Source organism: Setaria italica, chromosome II (genome assembly GCF_000263155.2).
Source record: "Setaria italica strain Yugu1 chromosome II, Setaria_italica_v2.0, whole genome shotgun sequence".
Taxonomy (NCBI): Eukaryota; Viridiplantae; Streptophyta; class Magnoliopsida; order Poales; family Poaceae; genus Setaria; species Setaria italica.
In genome coordinates this window covers 7,395,300-7,414,839 of record NC_028451.1, presented here as the reverse complement: position 1 = coordinate 7,414,839, position 19,540 = coordinate 7,395,300, and the positions used below count along the sequence as shown (strand labels likewise).

The 19,540-nt window shown below is 43.8% G+C and overlaps 1 protein-coding gene across 1 annotated transcript; it reads right to left on the bottom strand.

The window, feature by feature from the left end:
- Positions 1–11,352: 11,352 nt before the first annotated feature.
- On the bottom strand, positions 11,353–18,502 carry LOC101769814 (histone-lysine N-methyltransferase, H3 lysine-9 specific SUVH1). The gene is made up of 3 exons (XM_004955764.2): positions 18,274–18,502; positions 12,989–15,572; positions 11,353–11,919 (listed from the first exon to the last, which is right to left on the bottom strand). Exon 2 carries the CDS (start codon positions 15,469–15,471, stop codon positions 12,994–12,996), a length of 2,478 nt encoding a protein of 825 aa, XP_004955821.1. The 5' UTR covers positions 15,472–15,572; positions 18,274–18,502; the 3' UTR covers positions 11,353–11,919; positions 12,989–12,993.
- Positions 18,503–19,540: the final 1,038 nt, after the last annotated feature.

Genomic DNA, 19,540 nt, shown 5'->3' with positions numbered 1-19,540 from the left:
AGTACTCCTAAACCTAATCCAACTCGGATCAGATCCGAATTGGGCTTCCAGCCCCTTAAGTGTGTGACCCTATGGGTTCGGACACGTACAGACATGGCCCGAGTACTCCTACTCAGCCCAATAGTCGGTAGCGGCCTCTAGCAAGACGTGCCAACTCCTATACGCACACGAAGATCATATCAGACGAACCATCACAACATAATATACATGCTATTCCCTTTGCCTCACGATATTTGGTCTAGCTTCAAGCCGACCGCTCTTTCTCGATCCTGTGATTCGGAATCCCTTTGTAGGTTAACTCTTAACCGTACGTAGCATGGCCATGCATTTTTTGATCCGATCACTCGAGGGGCCCAGAGATATCACTCTCAATCAGAGGGGGGCAAATCCCATCTTGATTGACCATGTCTCATAGCATGCTTCTTGACAAACCCGAAAGCTACCTTTATAACTACCCTGTTACGGCGTAGCGTTTGATAGCCCCTAAGTAGGTCGATCCACATCTAGAATACATGCGACAATCTCAGGTCTAAGGACAAAGCGTATATGTTGTTTAAAGAGAGAACTACTTCTCATGTTGGGTCAGTCCTAACACATGTCTTCACATGTGTCCACATTATTAGTTCAACATCTTCATGTCTATGACTTGTGAAACATAGTCATCAACTAATACATGTGCTAGTCTAATATTCATGTGTGTCCTCACATGAACTCCGACTAGGGACAACTTTAGAATAACCATACAAGTAAAGAGTTTCACATACAATTCACATAATTGCAAATCAATTCAAGTGGCCTTTAATGGATATTCAATGAACACAATATACAAATCATGGATACAAATGGAATATCATCATCTCTATGATTGCCTCTAGGGCATACCTCCAACAGCTTTGACCCGCATCTACAGGGAATATTCTCCTATTGAGTCCGACCCAACCCTCTCCCTCTCCAACCAAACACGGATCCATAGGGGTCGAACCCATTCTAACCACCTCCGACCCCAAACCAAACACACCCCTAGGTTCATAGTTTTAGCTATATACCTAGATATACACTATATCTAAATACATAGTAAAAGTTATAAATTTAAAATATCAAAAGGAGCTACAATTTGGGATGGAGAGATTACTAAGTAATAAGGCAATTACTTACAAATGCTCTTAAACTTGGCCTTCAGAGCCCCATGTGATTGCTGCTTGTTATATCAAAATAGTAACCACAGAATGAATTTTGAGGCCAAACAAGCCCTGGAATCGGCCATACCTAATCCTAATAGGTGGCTCTGCTGCCACTACAAGGTGGTCTCATATCTGCTGTTGCATTGCAAGAGCGCATGCTGATCTGAGGTTGCTTGTTTTAGAACAGTGTAACGGCCAGGTTGAGCCAGCAAATGGAAGCACGGGCCTTCTATATAATGGTAAGTTGGTAACCTTATCAAAAGTTGGTGGACATTATATAGCCAAATAAAAGGCCACCATTGACATGGACAACCAAAAATGGCGATGAACAGAAAACTCAAGAAACCATTACTCGCGAGAAAATGAAAATGGTACGATGAGGTGAGATATAAAATGGTACGATGATGTGAGAGAACTCAAAGGTCGATTATATTGCCAAATCCACAGCAAGAAAATGAAAATGGTATGATGAGGTATTCAATGATTGCCTCTAGGGCATACCTCCAACAGTCTTTCACTTGCACTAGAGTCAATCTAGAAGGTACCTAATACCCATAGCTCTTACATGCGCATCATGCTTAGCCTGCGGGAGTGGTTTTGTCAACGGATCAGAAATGTTCAGATCCGTGTGTATTTTGCATATCTTGATCTCACCCCGGTTAACGAAGTCCCGAATGAGATGAAATCGTCGCATTACGTGTTTGTTCTTCTGGTGGTTCCTTGGCTCCTTTGCTTACGCAATTGCCCCATTGTTATCACAGTAGAGATTCAATGGGCTGGACGCATTCGGAAACACACCAAGCTCAATGAGGAAATTCCTTATCCAAACACCTTCCTTCGCGGCTTCCGAAGCCGCGATGTACTCGGCTTCTGTCGTAGAATCGGCCACCGTCTCCTGCTTGGAACTCTTCCAACTAACAGCACCACCATTTAGCGTGAACACAAATCCTAATTGTGACTTTGAATCATCTCTATCGGTTTGGAAACTAGCATCGGTGTAACCTGTTACAACGAGCTCCTCCTGACCTCCATAGACGAGGAACATATCTTTAGTCCTTCTCAAGTACTTAAGAATGTTTTTCACCGCTGTCCAGTGACTCTCACCTGGATCAGATTGGTGTCTGCTTGTCATACTTAGCGCATATGAAACATCTGGGCGAGTACTTATCATTGCATACATGATAGATCCAATAGCCGAGGCATATGGCACTCTACTCATGCGATCCCGCTCATCAGCAGTCGAAGGACACTGAGTCTTGCTGAGATGTATGCCATGTGACATAGGCAAGAACCCTTTCTTTGCCTCTACCATGCTGAACCGCTACAACACTTTGTCAATATAAGTATCTTGGCTCAAACCTATAAGCCTTCTCGATCTATCTCTATAGATCTTAATGCCCAGAATATATGCCGCTTCCCCTAAGTCCTTCATCGAAAAATTATTTTTCAGTGAAGTCTTTATGGACTCAAGCATAGGAATGTTATTTCCAATCAGTAATATGTCATCCACATATAAGATTAGAAATACTACAGAGCTCCCACTAACCTTCTTGTAAACACAAGACTCTTCTTCGTTCTTGGTGAAGTCAAACCCTTTGACCACTTCATCAAAACGAATGTTCCAACTCCTAGATGCTTGCTTCAATCCATAAATGGATCTCTGAAGCTTGCATACCTTTCCAGCATTTTTCGGATCGACAAAACCTTCGGGCTGTATCATATACACGTCCTCAGCTAAGTTTCCATTCAGGAAAGCTGTCTTGACATCCATCTGCCATATCTCATAATCGAAATATGCAGCTATAGCTAGAATAATCCGAATGGACTTAAGCATCACTACGGGCGAGAAGGTCTCGTCGTAGTCAACTCCTTGAACTTGTCGAAAACCTTTTGCGACAAGTCGTGCTTTATAGATGTGAACATTTCCATCCATGTCCTTTTTCTTCTTATAGATCCACTTGCACTCTATGGCTTTAACACCATCAGGCGGGTCAACCAAGTTCCAAACTTGATTGTCACCCATGGACTCTATTTCGGATTGCATGGCACTCTGCCATTTTTCGGAGTCTGGGTCCATCATTGCTTCTGCATATGTCGCAGGCTCATCATTGTCCAACAATAATATTTCCCGCATTTCGCGGAGCCTTGCCGACCTTCGTGGTTGTGGCGGTGCTTCTCTTGCCATGGGTATCTCAACTTGTTCTGCTACGTTAGCATCACTCATTGATTCTTGCCCGATTGGCTCATCTTGAACTTCTTCAAGATGCACTGTCTTTCCACTCTTTTCTCCTTTGAGAAACTCTTTCTCTAGGAAAACCCCGTTCCGAGCGACAAACACTTTGCCTTCTGATCGGTTGTAGAAATAATATCCCAAAGTTTCCTTTGGATATCCCACGAAAATGCACTTATCCGACTTGGGTGTGATCTTGTCCGACTAAAGTCGCTTGACAAACACTTCACATCCCCAAATCTTTAGAAAAGACAAACTAGGAACCTTTCCGGTCCATATCACATATGGTGTCTTAACTACGGATTTAGATGGTACCCTATTAAGTGTGAAAGCTGCTGTTTCTAGAGCGTATCCCCAAAATGACAACGGTAGGTCCGACTGGCTCATCATTGATCGAACTATGTCTAACAAAGTTCGATTACGTCGCTCGGACACACCGTTTCTCTGAGGTGTTCCAGGCGGCGTAAGTTGTGGAACAATTCCGCAACTCTTTAGATGATTGCTAAACTCGTGGCTCAAATACTCGCCTCCACGATCAGATCGTAAGGCCTTAATTTTCTTGCCACGCTGATTTTCAACTTCATTCTGAAATTCCTTGAACTTTTCAAAGGTTTCAGACTTGTGCCTCATTAAGTAGACATAGCCATATCTACTAAAATCATCAGTGAAAGTTATGAAGTATTGGAATCCTCCTCTAGCCGTCGTGCTCATTGGTCCGCATACATCACTATGTACGAGTTCCAACAAGTCTACTGCTCTCTCAGGAAATCCTGTGAAAGGCGTCTTGGTCATCTTGCCTAGCAAGCAAGCCTCGCATGTCTCGTATGATTCAAAATCAAACGAAGTTAGAAGTCCATCAGAATGGAGCTTCTTCATGCGGTTTTCACTTATATGACCCAAACGACAATGCCACAAGTAGGTAGGACTCAAATCATTAGGCCGAGGCCTTTTAGCACTTACATTACAGACAAGTGAACCATCAAGATTTAAAACAAATAATCCATTCACAATGGGTGCAAAAGCCATAAACATATTATTCTTAGAGATCACACAACCATTGTTTTCACTCGCAAATGAATAACCATCGTTCATCAAGCATGAAGGAGACAAAATGTTTCGACTTAAACTAGGAACAAAATAACAATTATTCAACTCCATAATAAATCCTGACGGGAGGTGGAGTTGCATCGTCCCGACGGTCAAAGCAGCAACTCTTGCATTATTGCCCACGCGGAAATCAACTTCTCCTCTTTCCACGCTTCTACTTCTTATCATTCCCTGCATCGAATTGCAAATATGAGCAACCGATCCGGTATCAAATACCCAAGAATTAATAACTGTATCAGCGAGAAATATGTTGTCTATAACATTAACAACAAGCGTACCTGAGGTAGAAGTACTCTTACTTCCGCCATTCTTCAAGGAAGCTAGGTACTGCTTGCAGTTTCTCTTCCAGTGACCAAGTTCATGACAGTAAAAGCACTCTTTGTCTGGAGCAGGTCCAGGTCCAGCTTTAACCTTGGGCGGTGGGTTTGGCTTGGACGTTCCAGCCTTGCCCTTCTTCTTCCAAGAATTGCCCTTCTTCTTAAAGCTGGGCTTGTTCTGTATCGCCATCACATGGCTGGTACTAGCGCTTTTCTTGATGTCAGCCTCTGCTGTCTTGAGCATACCACACAGCTCATTCAGACCCTTCTCCGTCCAATGCATATGGTAGTTCGAGATGAATTTCCCATAGCTAGGCGGAAGAGACGAAAGAATGAAATCAGTGGCCAACTCTTGGCCCAGTGGGAAGCCTAGCTTCTCCAACCGTTGAGTGTAACCAACCATCTTGATTACGTGTGGTCCTACTGCTGCGCCTTCTGCTAGCTTGCTCTCAACAAAGGCCTTAGACACATTGAACCTTTCAGTCCTGGCCTGTGTTTGGAACATGTCTCTAAGCGCCACGATCATATCGTGCGCCTCATGGTTTGTTTCGAACTGCATCTGCAGCTCGGGTTCCATGCAAGCAAGCATAAGGCAGCTTACTTCGAGGTTAGCATCACATGCTTTCTTGTAAGCAGTCTTAGCAGCAGCGGGTGCATCATCAGCAGGTTCTTCTGGTAGTGGGTTGTCTAGAACATCTTCCTTTTTCTCAGCCCTGAGAACAATTCTCAGGTTACGGATCCAATCCGAGTAGTTTGTTCCATTCAACTTGTCCTTCTCAAGGACCGAACGCAAAGCAAACGATGTGGTGGTGTTGCTAGGTGCCATTTAATCTACAACAAAAGTAATACAAAATACACTAAGACAAACGTATCCATGATAGAGCAAATTACATTAAACTATTTTAACAGAATCTACTCCCACTAAAATCAATATCCCTCTATTGAAACTTAGTGATTCAGGATCCACAACTAACAAGTCTACTAGTGAGCTTTAGCATCACCGCTAGCAAACGAGGTAGATCGGTAAGCAACTTTTGCTAATCATATCACATATGACTCCTGTTGTTGGGTGACATCTCGATGTCTCGGCGCCCAACCTTTATGCCCCAAGGTCCTTAACCGTTAAGATAACCTTGTTAAACAAACCAACCCTTATGCGTGTAAGTGTCCGACACAAACCCGTCTAGTCAAGGAAAACTAGTGGCACCCTAATTTCATAGACCCACCACTAATTGTACAAGACATGGGACGGTGCAAGTTTTAGTTGGGAGGGCATACTAACTTAAACTTTGTGAGGGATCGTTCTACTTCTAACATCACAGCATGCAGAAAGTAAAACATAAACAGAATAGCATTCACACAGTTGTGACACAGTATGGCCCGTTTTTCATATGGTGATCTCCATCTCCATAGAACCTGTTCACCATGGTGATCTCCATCTCCATGTTCCATGTGCGCCATCCTCCTGGTGATGAGTCCTCCAAGAACTAGAGCATGCTATTACGCCTAATAGCTAGTAAAGAATCTAGTAATGAAGATTACATAGTTGCTTGGATCATCGTAGATTGGTACGCAGACCATTAAATACAATAAAGTGACAACACATATGGCTCCTGCCGTGTTGCCGTACGCGCGACACGCAGGTCACGAATGAGTTACACACATGCATCACATACACAAGGGGGCCATACTGATCACAAGATACAAACATACATCCTGCAAAAGAGAGTTAGGCGTCCTAACGTTCCAAACTTCGGAGGCCCGAAACTCCATCTTCCAAGCCGAATTTGGCAAATCTAATTTCGCCGAAAACGGCAAAGCCGTTGAATTTCATGTGTAACTTTTTCTGTAGATCAATTTTCGTATAGAAATCGCCCCGATCCGAGATCGTACCGAAAAGTTACGGCTGATTTACCGAAGCATGCGCATACGGCAAAATCCCGACCCCGGCAGTAGATCCCATCTACCATTGCACATCTAATGCGCCTGGCGTATGACCCTGGATCTCGATTCGACCAATCATATTGATCTTCGCTCACTGCAACTGGATTTACGTGTATCACTTAACTCCGATGGCGGAAACCGACCGGTAGGAGTATGTCGTTACACTACCATTGCAGCAAGGGCACGAAATCAGGACATAGATCAAACAGAGAACTCGTATATCTCCATATGCACACATCCCGAATCCAAAACTAAGCAGCTACGACTCTGATACCACTGTTGGGATACGAGGTAGGCTACACTAGCGCAAATCAAAATTTCTACCGCGTATAACCAGGAAGAACTGCCGTATAAGGATCACGGGATTACCACTCGACGCACTACTGGTGCGGAAGATGTAGATATGCGTCGAAGCAGTGAAGACGATCACGTAGTCGTACGTAGTCGATCAACGTAGTCGTACGTAGTCGATCACGTCCAGCAACTCCTCAGCAGCTCGTCCACGTGCATAGCAAGATCGCCTCCGGTGCCGCGGCTCGTCGTCGGCTCGTCGTGGCTCGTCGGCGGCTCGTCGATGGCTCGTCCAAGTGCTGCAGGCGCAACACCTCCAAGGTATCCACACGTGCAGGGAGGAAGCGTCGCAAGCCGGACTGCTAGATCCGCGAGTTACAACAGGCGAGGGCGTGGGAGGCGCGGCAGGTGTGTTTCGCCAAAAAGGTGTAAACCCTAGGGCGCCCCCACCCCTCTATTTATAGAGGTTCCTGATGGGCCTCTGGATCCGAGGCCCATTAGTACTCCTAAACCTAATCCAACTCGGATCAGATCCGAATTGGGCTTCCAGCCCCTTAAGTGTGTGACCCTATGGGTTCGGACACGTACAGACATGGCCCGAGTACTCCTACTCAGCCCAATAGTCGGTAGCGGCCTCTAGCAAGACGTGCCAACTCCTATACGCACACGAAGATCATATCAGACGAACCATCACAACATAATATACATGTTATTCCCTTTGCCTCACGATATTTGGTCTAGCTTCAAGCCGACCGCTCTTTCTCGATCCTGTGATTCGGAATCCCTTTGTAGGTTAACTCTTAACCGTACGTAGCATGGCCATGCATTTTTTGATCCGATCACTCGAGGGGCCCAGAGATATCACTCTCAATCAGAGGGGGGCAAATCCCATCTTGATTGACCATGTCTCATAGCATGCTTCTTGACAAACCCGAAAGCTACCTTTATAACTACCCTGTTACGGCGTAGCGTTTGATAGCCCCTAAGTAGGTCGATCCACATCTAGAATACATGCGACAATCTCAGGTCTAAGGACAAAGCGTATATGTTGTTTAAAGAGAGAACTACTTCTCATGTTGGGTCAGTCCTAACACATGTCTTCACATGTGTCCACATTATTAGTTCAACATCTCCATGTCTATGACTTGTGAAACATAGTCATCAACTAATACATGTGCTAGTCTAATATTCATGTGTGTCCTCACATGAACTCCGACTAGGGACAACTTTAGAATAACCATACAAGTAAAGAGTTTCACATACAATTCACATAATTGCAAATCAATTCAAGTGGCCTTTAATGGATATTCAATGAACACAATATACAAATCATGGATACAAATGGAATATCATCATCTCTATGATTGCCTCTAGGGCATACCTCCAACAGCTTTGACCCGCATCTACAGGGAATATTCTCCTATTGAGTCCGACCCAACCCTCTCCCTCTCCAACCAAACACGGATCCATAGGGGTCGAACCCATTCTAACCACCTCCGACCCCAAACCAAACACACCCCTAGGTTCATAGTTTTAGCTATATACCTAGATATACACTATATCTAAATACATAGTAAAAGTTATAAATTTAAAATATCAAAAGGAGCTACAATTTGGGATGGAGAGATTACTAAGTAATAAGGCAATTACTTACAAATGCTCTTAAACTTGGCCTTCAGAGCCCCATGTGATTGCTGCTTGTTATATCAAAATAGTAACCACAGAATGAATTTTGAGGCCAAACAAGCCCTGGAATCGGCCATACCTAATCCTAATAGGTGGCTCTGCTGCCACTACAAGGTGGTCTCATATCTGCTGTTGCATTGCAAGAGCGCATGCTGATCTGAGGTTGCTTGTTTTAGAACAGTGTAACGGCCAGGTTGAGCCAGCAAATGGAAGCACGGGCCTTCTATATAATGGTAAGTTGGTAACCTTATCAAAAGTTGGTGGACATTATATAGCCAAATAAAAGGCCACCATTGACATGGACAACCAAAAATGGCGATGAACAGAAAACTCAAGAAACCATTACTCGCGAGAAAATGAAAATGGTACGATGAGGTGAGATATAAAATGGTACGATGATGTGAGAGAACTCAAAGGTCGATTATATTGCCAAATCCACAGCAAGAAAATGAAAATGGTATGATGAGGTGAGATATAAAATACCAGCAAGCTACCATCATGGAAAAATATCATCACTCTCATCCAAAATATTTGGTACATGGACTAGTCATCAAAATAGCTCGACGTGTTGGTATTGACGGCCATACCACGGGAAGCACATCAAAGCGGACAGCGGTGCCCACAGCATCATATGCATGTGAGACCATAGCTGCCTAGGTGCCCCTCCTTTCTTCTCCTGTCACCGTACATTTCACGAGAGCACGCGGCAAAGGGACATCACTTTTGTGATCATCGTAATTCATTGGTGGGCCACAGGTTGCACCAATCACTATAGTTCATGTTCCACCAATCACTTGTGGTGGAACTGCCAAGTCCTCAACTTGGCACTGGTTCTCGTATTTTCATAGATTTATTCTACAAATTAACGGTGATGTTCTTTTCAATGGGGTGACGTGCCCCTCGACAGCAAGAAACCTATATTGACTTTGTCCCTTTTAAGATTTGCTAGTCCAATCTCATTCAGGTACTATAGTTTATACCAAAAAGAAATTTCATTCGATGCCCTAAAGCACAAAAAAACATTGATCCTTTGCATTATAGGTAGTGCACTTCTTGTTTTTCTAGTGTACTACAAAACCTCCGCACCCAAATGGAAGGCAAGAAGGCACATGCTACATTTAAAGACAGTCTTCAATTGAAACGAGTGCGTTTTGTGAGACATAATTCAACATTTTAAAGAGTCAGGTTCAACGGTTGTGAGGCCTACCACAACATTTTATGATGATACACGATCGTTAAACAACAGTCAATTGTATGTCTGAATCTCATCACTGAATTGGGCGTCACTGGATGCGCTGCAAGCCTCATGCTCATAATTTTGTTGTTCAAACATGGTAGTACCATTGTCGGTAATTTCCAAACCAATAGGCAGGGTACTTCGATGAGGTACAACAATAGTGTACACTACTTATACATATGAGAGTGGATTGTACTTATAATCTACTCCCTCCGTTCCAAATTGTAAGTCATTCCAAGAATCTTGGAGAGTCAAAGTATCTTAAGTTTGATCAAATTTATATGATAATACAATAACATTTAAGATGTCAACTAAGTATCATTAGATTCTTTATCAATTATATTTTCATAGTATATCTATTTGATGTCATAAATCTTTATATTTTTCTCTAAAATTTTAGTCAAACTTGAGATACTTTGACTCTCCAAGATTCTTGGAATGACTTACAATTTAGGACGGAGGGAGTAATATATTACAATCTATATATCAGATGCCATGTCTCTCTGTATCTATCTATTTAATAATTGTGAAGAAAGACATAAGTGTAACCATCCATCCAACGTGCTCATGCAAGAGCAAGAACACAATTAGTGCTACGTGATCAAAATAATTGTAACCAATAATCTGCGCTAAAAAGAATTGGTAGATTCCTACGCATTTGTCTCACACTCTTCGTTTTCCTCTCATTGAAAAGAAGCACATTTGTATTGATCTGTATGAAAGAAAAAATATCTTCAAGTCGCCAAGTCGGTACCTCCAAAGGCAATGCTAGTGGAATATAAAACTCCATCTGTAAGACAATGCAAGTGTAGATGACTAGGATTAGTAGTTTTAGTTGATGGAGATATAAGAAATTTTGATGCTACTAAAAACTAGTAAAGTGGTTATTTTATTTATTCAAATATTTGTGCACATATATTATATTTACTTTAAGAGATTTTTCACCACATGCTTAGATGGACGATGATGTCTTGTAATCATAGGCTTTGTTACTTATGTGATTACTGAACAACCTTTTGACAGTTTGTGCTACATAACTGGAGCGACGAGGATTGTGTTCGGATCCTGAAACGATCCAAAGAAGCTATTTCGACTCGAGAACCAAAGGGGAAGGTGATAATAATTGATGTCGTGTTAGGATCATCTCCGTCTAAACAGACATTGGAAGCTCAACTCTCGCTGGATCTATGCATGATGGTGCTATTTCCAGGTAAACAGAGAGGAGGACAAATGGCAGAAGATCTTAGAAGCAGGGTTTACTCGATACAAGATTAGCCCTGTCTTAGGATCTCGGTCGCTCATTGAGGTCTATCCGTAACTGGCCTTCAGATGTAACCAGATGACCAGTCCATAGGGGAGTGAAAGAATGAAAGTCTTCAGTGCACTGCACCTTATACAAATATATATTCTTCACTTACAATCAAGATAGCTTTCCCTGTCGACAGCTCTGAATTTTAATGGTCCCATGACGCTACCATCTAGCTTGAAAGATAGAAGTAGAATTATCAATCATGCATGCCAACATGAATGGAGCTATTGGCTCTAAACGAACCCTAACTCTATACAGTGAAAGCAATATAGTTCACAAACACCCTGACTCCTTAACATTTGGGGTGGCTTTGTAGTCAAAGCATGTATGCAAGCACAACTTTACTACCTACCTAATTCATCCTTAAGAAATCGGAGTTAATCACTTAAACCGCGATGGTTGGTCATAGCAGGGGCGCAGGTCACTAAAAGTACACTACAAAGAGCATAAGATTCATTCTCCCTTCTTAGACAACGCCAAAAACCTAGTTGATACGAGAATCTAATACAATGAAACTGCACGCAACGAGGGGCAGACTTATTGGATGGTCCATGGAACACCTTAAGGGACCTCTACAGCTCCGCTCCTTCAAAAAACACCCTGACGAGGACCTGTTTCTGCAGAAAAAGACAATTCAGTTCATCCGAAATGGAACTCTGAGAAAAATATGTTGACTAGCAGAGATGCACAGGTGTATGTGAAAGAACAGATATACAGCTCCAATTCTGTTGATCCTATGGCAATAAAATAAACGTGCACATTTAGTAAATAAGCTCACTAAATAAAATGCTCTTACAAGGGCAGAATTTTAAGAAAGGTCCTGAAGATAGTCCATGAATGAGTACAAAACAACACTACATCACACCTGGTGCACCTTAAGACTTTGGTCATATTATTTGTATATGATGCTACAAAAAACACTACATACACTGGATTGGATTTTTATTCCTAGTCTATCTGCCAGTTACAAGTAAACCAGTTCCTTTCAGGAAATATATATTATACACATTTGTTTCAGATTTTCTACAACTCCAGATCCAAATAACATAGATCATCAAGCAGTTCACAGATCATCACAAAAAGGCTAAATAAGAACTTGTGTTAATTGGCTACATTTGCTGGAGATCTTGGTGCCTGTAGTATTAATAGAGAGAAATATTCCATACTTCGAGTTTAGATGTTAAAAACTTAATATTATTAGTATCTATATTCAGATTTTCAAACACCTAGAGTTTGCCTCACTTGTTTAACCTGACCTTGAGGAGTGAATATTATTAGTATCTATATTCAGATTTTCGAACACCTAGAGTTTGCCTCACTTGTTTAACCTGACCTTGAGGAATCACTCCGCTCAGATGAAAACCCATAAATATGAATCACACAGATCAAATCACATTTTAGAAATGATAAACATATAGGGAACATAAATAAATAGCCAACTCCCACATATCGAGAGTTTCAGTTTCCTAGAAGGGTATCAAGACCATGCAGAACCAAATTCCAATTTATTACCCGAAAGCACTAAATAATATCTCCCAATCGGAATGTATCATATGCATTATCACAACCACCCCAGAACGAAAAGGTGGCACAGTTTTACTAGCAATGAACTCTGAAGCTGGAGTGCGGTAACTCAGAACGTATTTTGGGAAAGGAATGAAGATGAAGGAAATAGAAATCACCAACCTTGTCTAGCCAAAGGAACCTCTGCACTTACGGGACCAACAGAAGCAACTTTTAGACTTCCGACAACCAGAATTAGATCCCACTTGACTATTACCTTGGCTCTGACCATAATCATATGTGAGCTCTGTCATCGGGGGTATGTGCTTAATTGCAAAAAATGCAATATGTGGATATCCTTCATCACCGTGATCATACAAGACTGGTTGCCAAAAAACATTAGGTGAGCAACTGTGGTTCATAAAGCGAGCCACATTCCCTGTTCGCTTTGCACTGATGATGATTGGCAGTTGCTTGGGTGTCTCATTTGAGTCAGAAAGACTAGGTTCGCCCAGTAATTCTGGTGCATAGTTCCATCTTAAATTCTGCTCTGAAGGAGAGGTCTCGAAGATAAAGTCATCTTCGCCGTTCCCACTATTTCTGTCAATGATTTCACCTGCATATTCACAGATAAATGTGCCTGCTCGGATTGGATCCCAACTACGGAGGCCCCAACCACGATCTCCTGTCTTAAACACTTCAAAACGAATCTGGGTACCTTTCTGTACAACTCGGTTGCGGCAATTTTGTGAACAAGTGCAGGAATCATTACACTCATATAACATAGGCATGCGGCTAACAAGTATGCCTGAAGCACTGTAAGGAAGGTCACCGGCATTTCGATGCATACAAGAGCAGTTGTTATCACCAGGGAGGCATACACTTGTGCATTTGCAACCTTGCATCTTTCTCATGGAGCTCAGAGAATTTCCATAGGTCAATTTAGTAGTATATGTGAAATTGGTAGGACCCTTCTCATCATCAACCTCATTTACAAGGCAAATAGGTTTACTTTCCACACCATACGATATGTCAAGCAATATAACATGGTCTCTAGATGATGGATTTTCCCTCCATTTTTCAGTCTTCTTCCACACTGCAATGCCATCAGGTTGGCCAGGTTCTCTGAGCAACTTGTGTTTAAACACATTGAAACCAGATTTTCCTTTCTCCATCCAGGCTTCTTTAATCTTGTAAAGGCCATCATATACGTATATCTTGCCAGTTGGACAAGCCAAATCTTTTACACTACGAATGACTCTAATTGGATTACCTCTATGCAAACTCCTCTCCAGTGCAAGATTACCCCTTTCAAGTTTTTGGTCATCTTTGCCAGACATGCCCTGTCCAGTGTAAACTAGAACATCTGGATCGTCTTCACTGTTATCATACACACCAGCTGACACAACACTTATAGCCACAGGGTCCTCCTCATTACCAAACTTGGCTGACATGTAATCTATCCCTGCCATGCTCTGACTATTCAGCCCCACTAGGCACATCTCAATCCTGAAGTAGAACATATCACCAACCTCAACACCTGGAATCTCTCCAATCCTCTTGATCTTATTGACACGAAGTTCAGCATTAGTCATGATGCTCCCAGCCTTCAAGTTATGCTGCTGCTTTGCGACTTGCTTCACATCATCCAGCTGCACAAGTCTCCGCCGCAGTGCGTCAAACATCATGAGTACATTATCTGCAGTTTCCCTAGGATCATCTGAAGACAAAGATGGAAGCTGCAACAGATTGGTGTCAATTTTCCTAGGTCGCCCACGTTTTGTTGTGTCAACAGCATCATCATCCATTGAATAACCTGAATGACTTGATGGAGTCACTGAACCATCAAGAATGCGCTTTGGACGTCCCCTCTTCCTCTTACCACTTTCAGGTGAGGTGGCTGAACTAGGGAGCTGGGGAGGGGGTACACTATCTTTTGAGTGAATTGGAGGAGTTATAATATCTGAACTATCCTGCAAACGTTTGGGTCGTCCTCTTTTTCTCGTACCAGATTCATGTACAGTGGGCCCAGGAAGTGCCTGAACAACAGGTGTACTATCTGCTTGAGGAGCTGGAGGACCCTGTACAGGAACATCTTGTACACGTTTGGGCCGTCCCCTCTTCCTTTTGCCAGATTCCTGTGGGGTGGCTGAAGGAGTCAGGGAAACAACATTGCCACTTTCCTGAGGAGCTGAAGGAACCAAAGGAAATGAAGTAACTGGAGGAACCGTAGGAGCCAGAGGAGCTGAAGAAGCGGAAGGAGCTGAAGGACCAGCAGCATCTGGCACACGCTTTGGCCTGCCCCTCTTCCTCTTACCAGATTCCTGCATGCCAGCTGACAGAGGAGTTTGCAAAGGAGGTACCAAACTGTTGACTGCGGTACCATTAGCTTGAGCAGCTCCATTCATATTAGCAGTATGCAGCTGTGTCTGGCTGGGTTCTGCAGCGGGTGTTGATGCTGCAAACGTTGATGGAACAGCAGCCGTACCCAATTCAGTGCCTCCGGCATATGGTCCAAATGGGGTCACACAGATAAATGAAGGGGAGTTTTGAGGAGTGAATGTGTGGAGCCCTAGTGGTGCAGGGAACATGGGAGTCAATGTACGCAAGGGTTGGGCATCAAGAACTGTGTCATCCAATGGAGCTGAAGCCATCTGCTGAGCCATTTCAAGTCACCAATTGATCTTTTTGACAAATCAAGTTTTATGTCACTATTTCCTTCGTGACTTCCTGTAACACTAGTTCACAGCTCATACTTTGGAGAAATCTGACAAAAGAGGGAACAGGGGAAGACACATCAGTGCTGTGGTATAAAATTGAACAAGAATTTAAACATGCCATTACTTATTGCTTGATGCATCATTTTGGGAAAGCTTTCTAGTACTGCCCAGGAAGAAATATCAAATTAGGAAACATTAAACCAACTGTTTTACAGGTTTCTAGCTTGCTAATTAGGGAACAGGAGATAGCAACACCAGTAGCATAAGCGAGTTAAAGATGCAATTTCAATTGTAAGTACTAACTACCAACTTAAAATCACATCCACCAAAGATTATCTAAAGCAATAGGATATACACACAAGGTATGATTGCCAGATGAGTCAATTTCAAGAACCAAGAGTTGCACAGAACATAGATTTCCGTAAGCAAGTAGGGGCAGACCGGACTAAAAATGTCACTGCAGGCACCTTGGCACTAAGTAACTACGCGTGTGTTTGGTTCCAAGGACAGGACGGGACGGGATGGGACGGTCCCAATTTTAGAGGTGTTTGGATGGGAGTCAGGTGGGATGGGGCCATCCCCTTAGAGGAATATTCCTCTAATATGCGGGACAACCCCATCCCTCCAAATCGAGCGGACGGGGTCATCCCGATTCGACACTATGGCTCTCCGTTACGTGCGAGCGAGCAGGTGCTAGAGAAAGGCGAGAGCAGGGCGGCCACCAGCAAGGACGAGCAGCGGGGGTGAGCTCGGGCAGCCACGGGAGCCCCGAGGGGATGAGCGGCGGGCGACGAGCTCGGGGGACCACTGCGCCACCGGCAGGGCGACGAGCTCGGGCGACCGCTGCGCCGAAGGCAGGGCGAGCGGGAGCTCCGCTGCAGGTCGCGGAACGACGAGATCCGGTGCGGGCGGCGGGGGCAAGGTCCCCAGGCGGCACGGCCAGGCACGAGGCCAGCGGGGGTGGATCCTCGGGCGAGGCAGCCGGGGTCCGAAGCAGGCGGGGGCAGGGTTCCCTGGCAGCGCGGCAAGGGGCCAAAGCTCCACGAGCGGCGCACGGCGTGGTCCCAAGGCGGCATGCCCCGGGCCGATGTGGCGACCTCCCCGCGCGTCGCGGCCGGGGGCTAGTGCCGGCAGGGCGAGCTCCCCTGGGGGGCCGCCGTCACACCGAGGAAGATGTACTTGTTAGAATGACAGGTGGGGCTTGCTGACGGTAGCTAATAGAAGCTGAAAATGGTGCTCGTCCCATCTACTGTAAAACCTCCAACCAAACAAAAAATGGGGATGAACCTGTCCTTCTCAACCAAACACGAGTCGGGACGATCCCATCCCAAAAATCGGGGCCAGGACCAACCCATCCCATCTCGTCTCCAAACCAAACACACACTACTACTTCCAGTATAATAAATTGAATGTTGCTTTTGTACATGCGTTTGTCAAACTATTTTAACTCAGTCAGTTGATCTATTTGCAAGTACTGAAGCCGTATAATAGAAACTGGCACAGGTATAATATCATCAAAAATACTTTCATATCACTAATAAATTTATATCTCTTTCCTAATTTATAGCAACAAAATACCAACTGAGCTGAGATAACTTCTCATTATTACAATTTTAGAACCAAATTTTTTGTTAGAACCTACATATAATAAGTTTACTGTTTAAATTTTGTATAAGCACAGAACCAAAACTAGAAATATTTTCCCATTTTTCGTAGCAGCATATGGAACAAGAATAACAAATTGTGATGGGCAGCAATATAAAGAAAGAATGAAGATCATTTGAACACAATAAACAAAGGTAAAACATGCTTAGTTGTAACAGCGGGGGGCAGCTAGTTCTTCGTTAAATTTTCCAAAAAGCATGACCAGGTGATAAGTTTTGCTGCTTCCATGTTTGGCGTGCAATGGTTCACAATGCTCTGCAGCATTACGTGTCCAGCACGGAAAAATGATGTGTTTCCTGAGGCTGGAATGGTGCAACAGCAGGTGTTTATGAGTCGGGGTGCAGCCATAGGAGCATAAATAGAAATAATGCTAGACAACTAAATGAGTGATATGATTATTCCCTGACATATCACAGGAGCATACCGACAAGTTTGTGCACCTTTACATAAATACTCAAAAAGGCTTTTCCTCTGGCACTACAGGCTAAAAGTTTCCTAGTTTCCGCCTTCCCTGCTAACGTTCATTTTATTTGAATACTTCGCGCCAAATACTGAACCAAAGAGGCTCTAACGCATGCATCTTGCTCCACTATATCTAGCTAGCACTGGCAGGAATAGAGCCGACTCTAACTTGAGGTTTCCACCACAAATTTAACCGCGTAATGCCCGGCGCCTAAACCCTCACAAGATTTGGCCGATCCGTGTGGGCACATGCGGCCTAATCACCACAAACTACCGATGCCTCATGCTTGAGCCTTACAGCAAAGATTCAGGAATGAAAAAACATCCAATCCATACCCATACAGTCATACTGAAATTTATTTCCCTTCTAATCGACACGTAATTGGGGGGTTAGGCTGAAGTTGGTGCTGCAGAAACGAGAGGGGTTCAGTTAATCCCTCAAAAACTTATATGGATAATCCTGCACAGAAAACCGGATCCGCCACGAAGCGTCTGGATGGACTGGAGTACACAATCCCAGGAACAACTATCCGGATCGGTTGCTATTAGCGGAAAACAAAAGATCGCGCGGAACGGAACCAATTATCCATCCAGGCGAGAGGTAGGTTAGCGGATGCTTACCGAGCAGAAAGGGTATCAGTGAAATCCGCGCGGATCTCCACCCCAGGACAGCGCGACCGAGGGCGAGGAAGAGCACAGCCACGAGGACGCCTGCAGGAGGAGAGGGACTCCCTCTGTGCGGACGGCGTGCCGCGCTCCGGCGGACGGAGGAGGGGAGGCGGGCGCGGATGGGAGTGGAGTGTGGCCGGCGGCCGATCTGCTCAGACTTCACAAGGACCGAGATTGAGAAGGTGCGTTGTTCAGGGGGTGGAGAGTAAATGTTCCATCTGCCAGAAACGTCGCTGCCGAGTCACACGTGCGCGACTTTCGGCGCGTGGTGGGCCAACTGGGCCTTTGTCTGGTAGTAGGCCTCCATCAGCACAAGTCAGCCAGCAGCCCAAAGACACCTAAGCCCACGTCGTGGCCGACAGGCCCCTGTTGGCTATGGGCTGGCTCTGCAGGCCCGTTGACACTTGTTGAGTGAGACAGCAGTAGCAGCAATGCCTGTATTTGAAAGGATTTTTCAACGTCTATGCTAACAGCTGGTGAAAATATAGGACATATATACTCCCTCCATTTCAAATTATAGACTATTTTAATCTTTCTACGTTTATAGATATTACTATGCATCTAGACATACATACATAGCTATGTACTAAAAAAATCAAAACGACCTATAATTTAGAACGGAGTGAGTACCTTATAACAAACACCAGTAGAATTTGAAAGCAATTGTACCTTGTATAATAATTAAGTAATTGGGGCAATGTTTGGTTAACTGAATCTAAATGTAACATTGGTAGTTCCGTAGTTTTTTTTAAGGGAGATTGGTAGTCCCATAGTTGAGCATAATACTTAACCATGTTTGAAGCTAAATAATACAGATTATATCGTACCATTTTGAGATGTACGAAATAGAATAAATGCCCAATATTTAACATAGCTGCTGAGTTCGGAGGTAATTAAAAACTTAGAGCTCATTGGATGTTTATTTGAGGGATAGAAGAGGACAAAAGGAGAACATTTATACAATTTCCATTTTGCATTTTTCCAATTTGGAAATCCTGTTAAACTATTTGAGTTGTGGATAATTTTGTCTATCACAAAAGTTGACTGATGACAACAGGAGGAATAGCCTCTCCTGCTTTCGCAGCAAAAGAAAAAAAGAAAAGGAAAGGAAAGGGAAAGTGAAAAAAAAAACTCTCCTGCTCCTAAGTCCCTAACAATTGTACGTGAATGGATCCTGCAGGATGTCTTTGAGTGTTCTAATCTAGTTTGCACCCTTGTC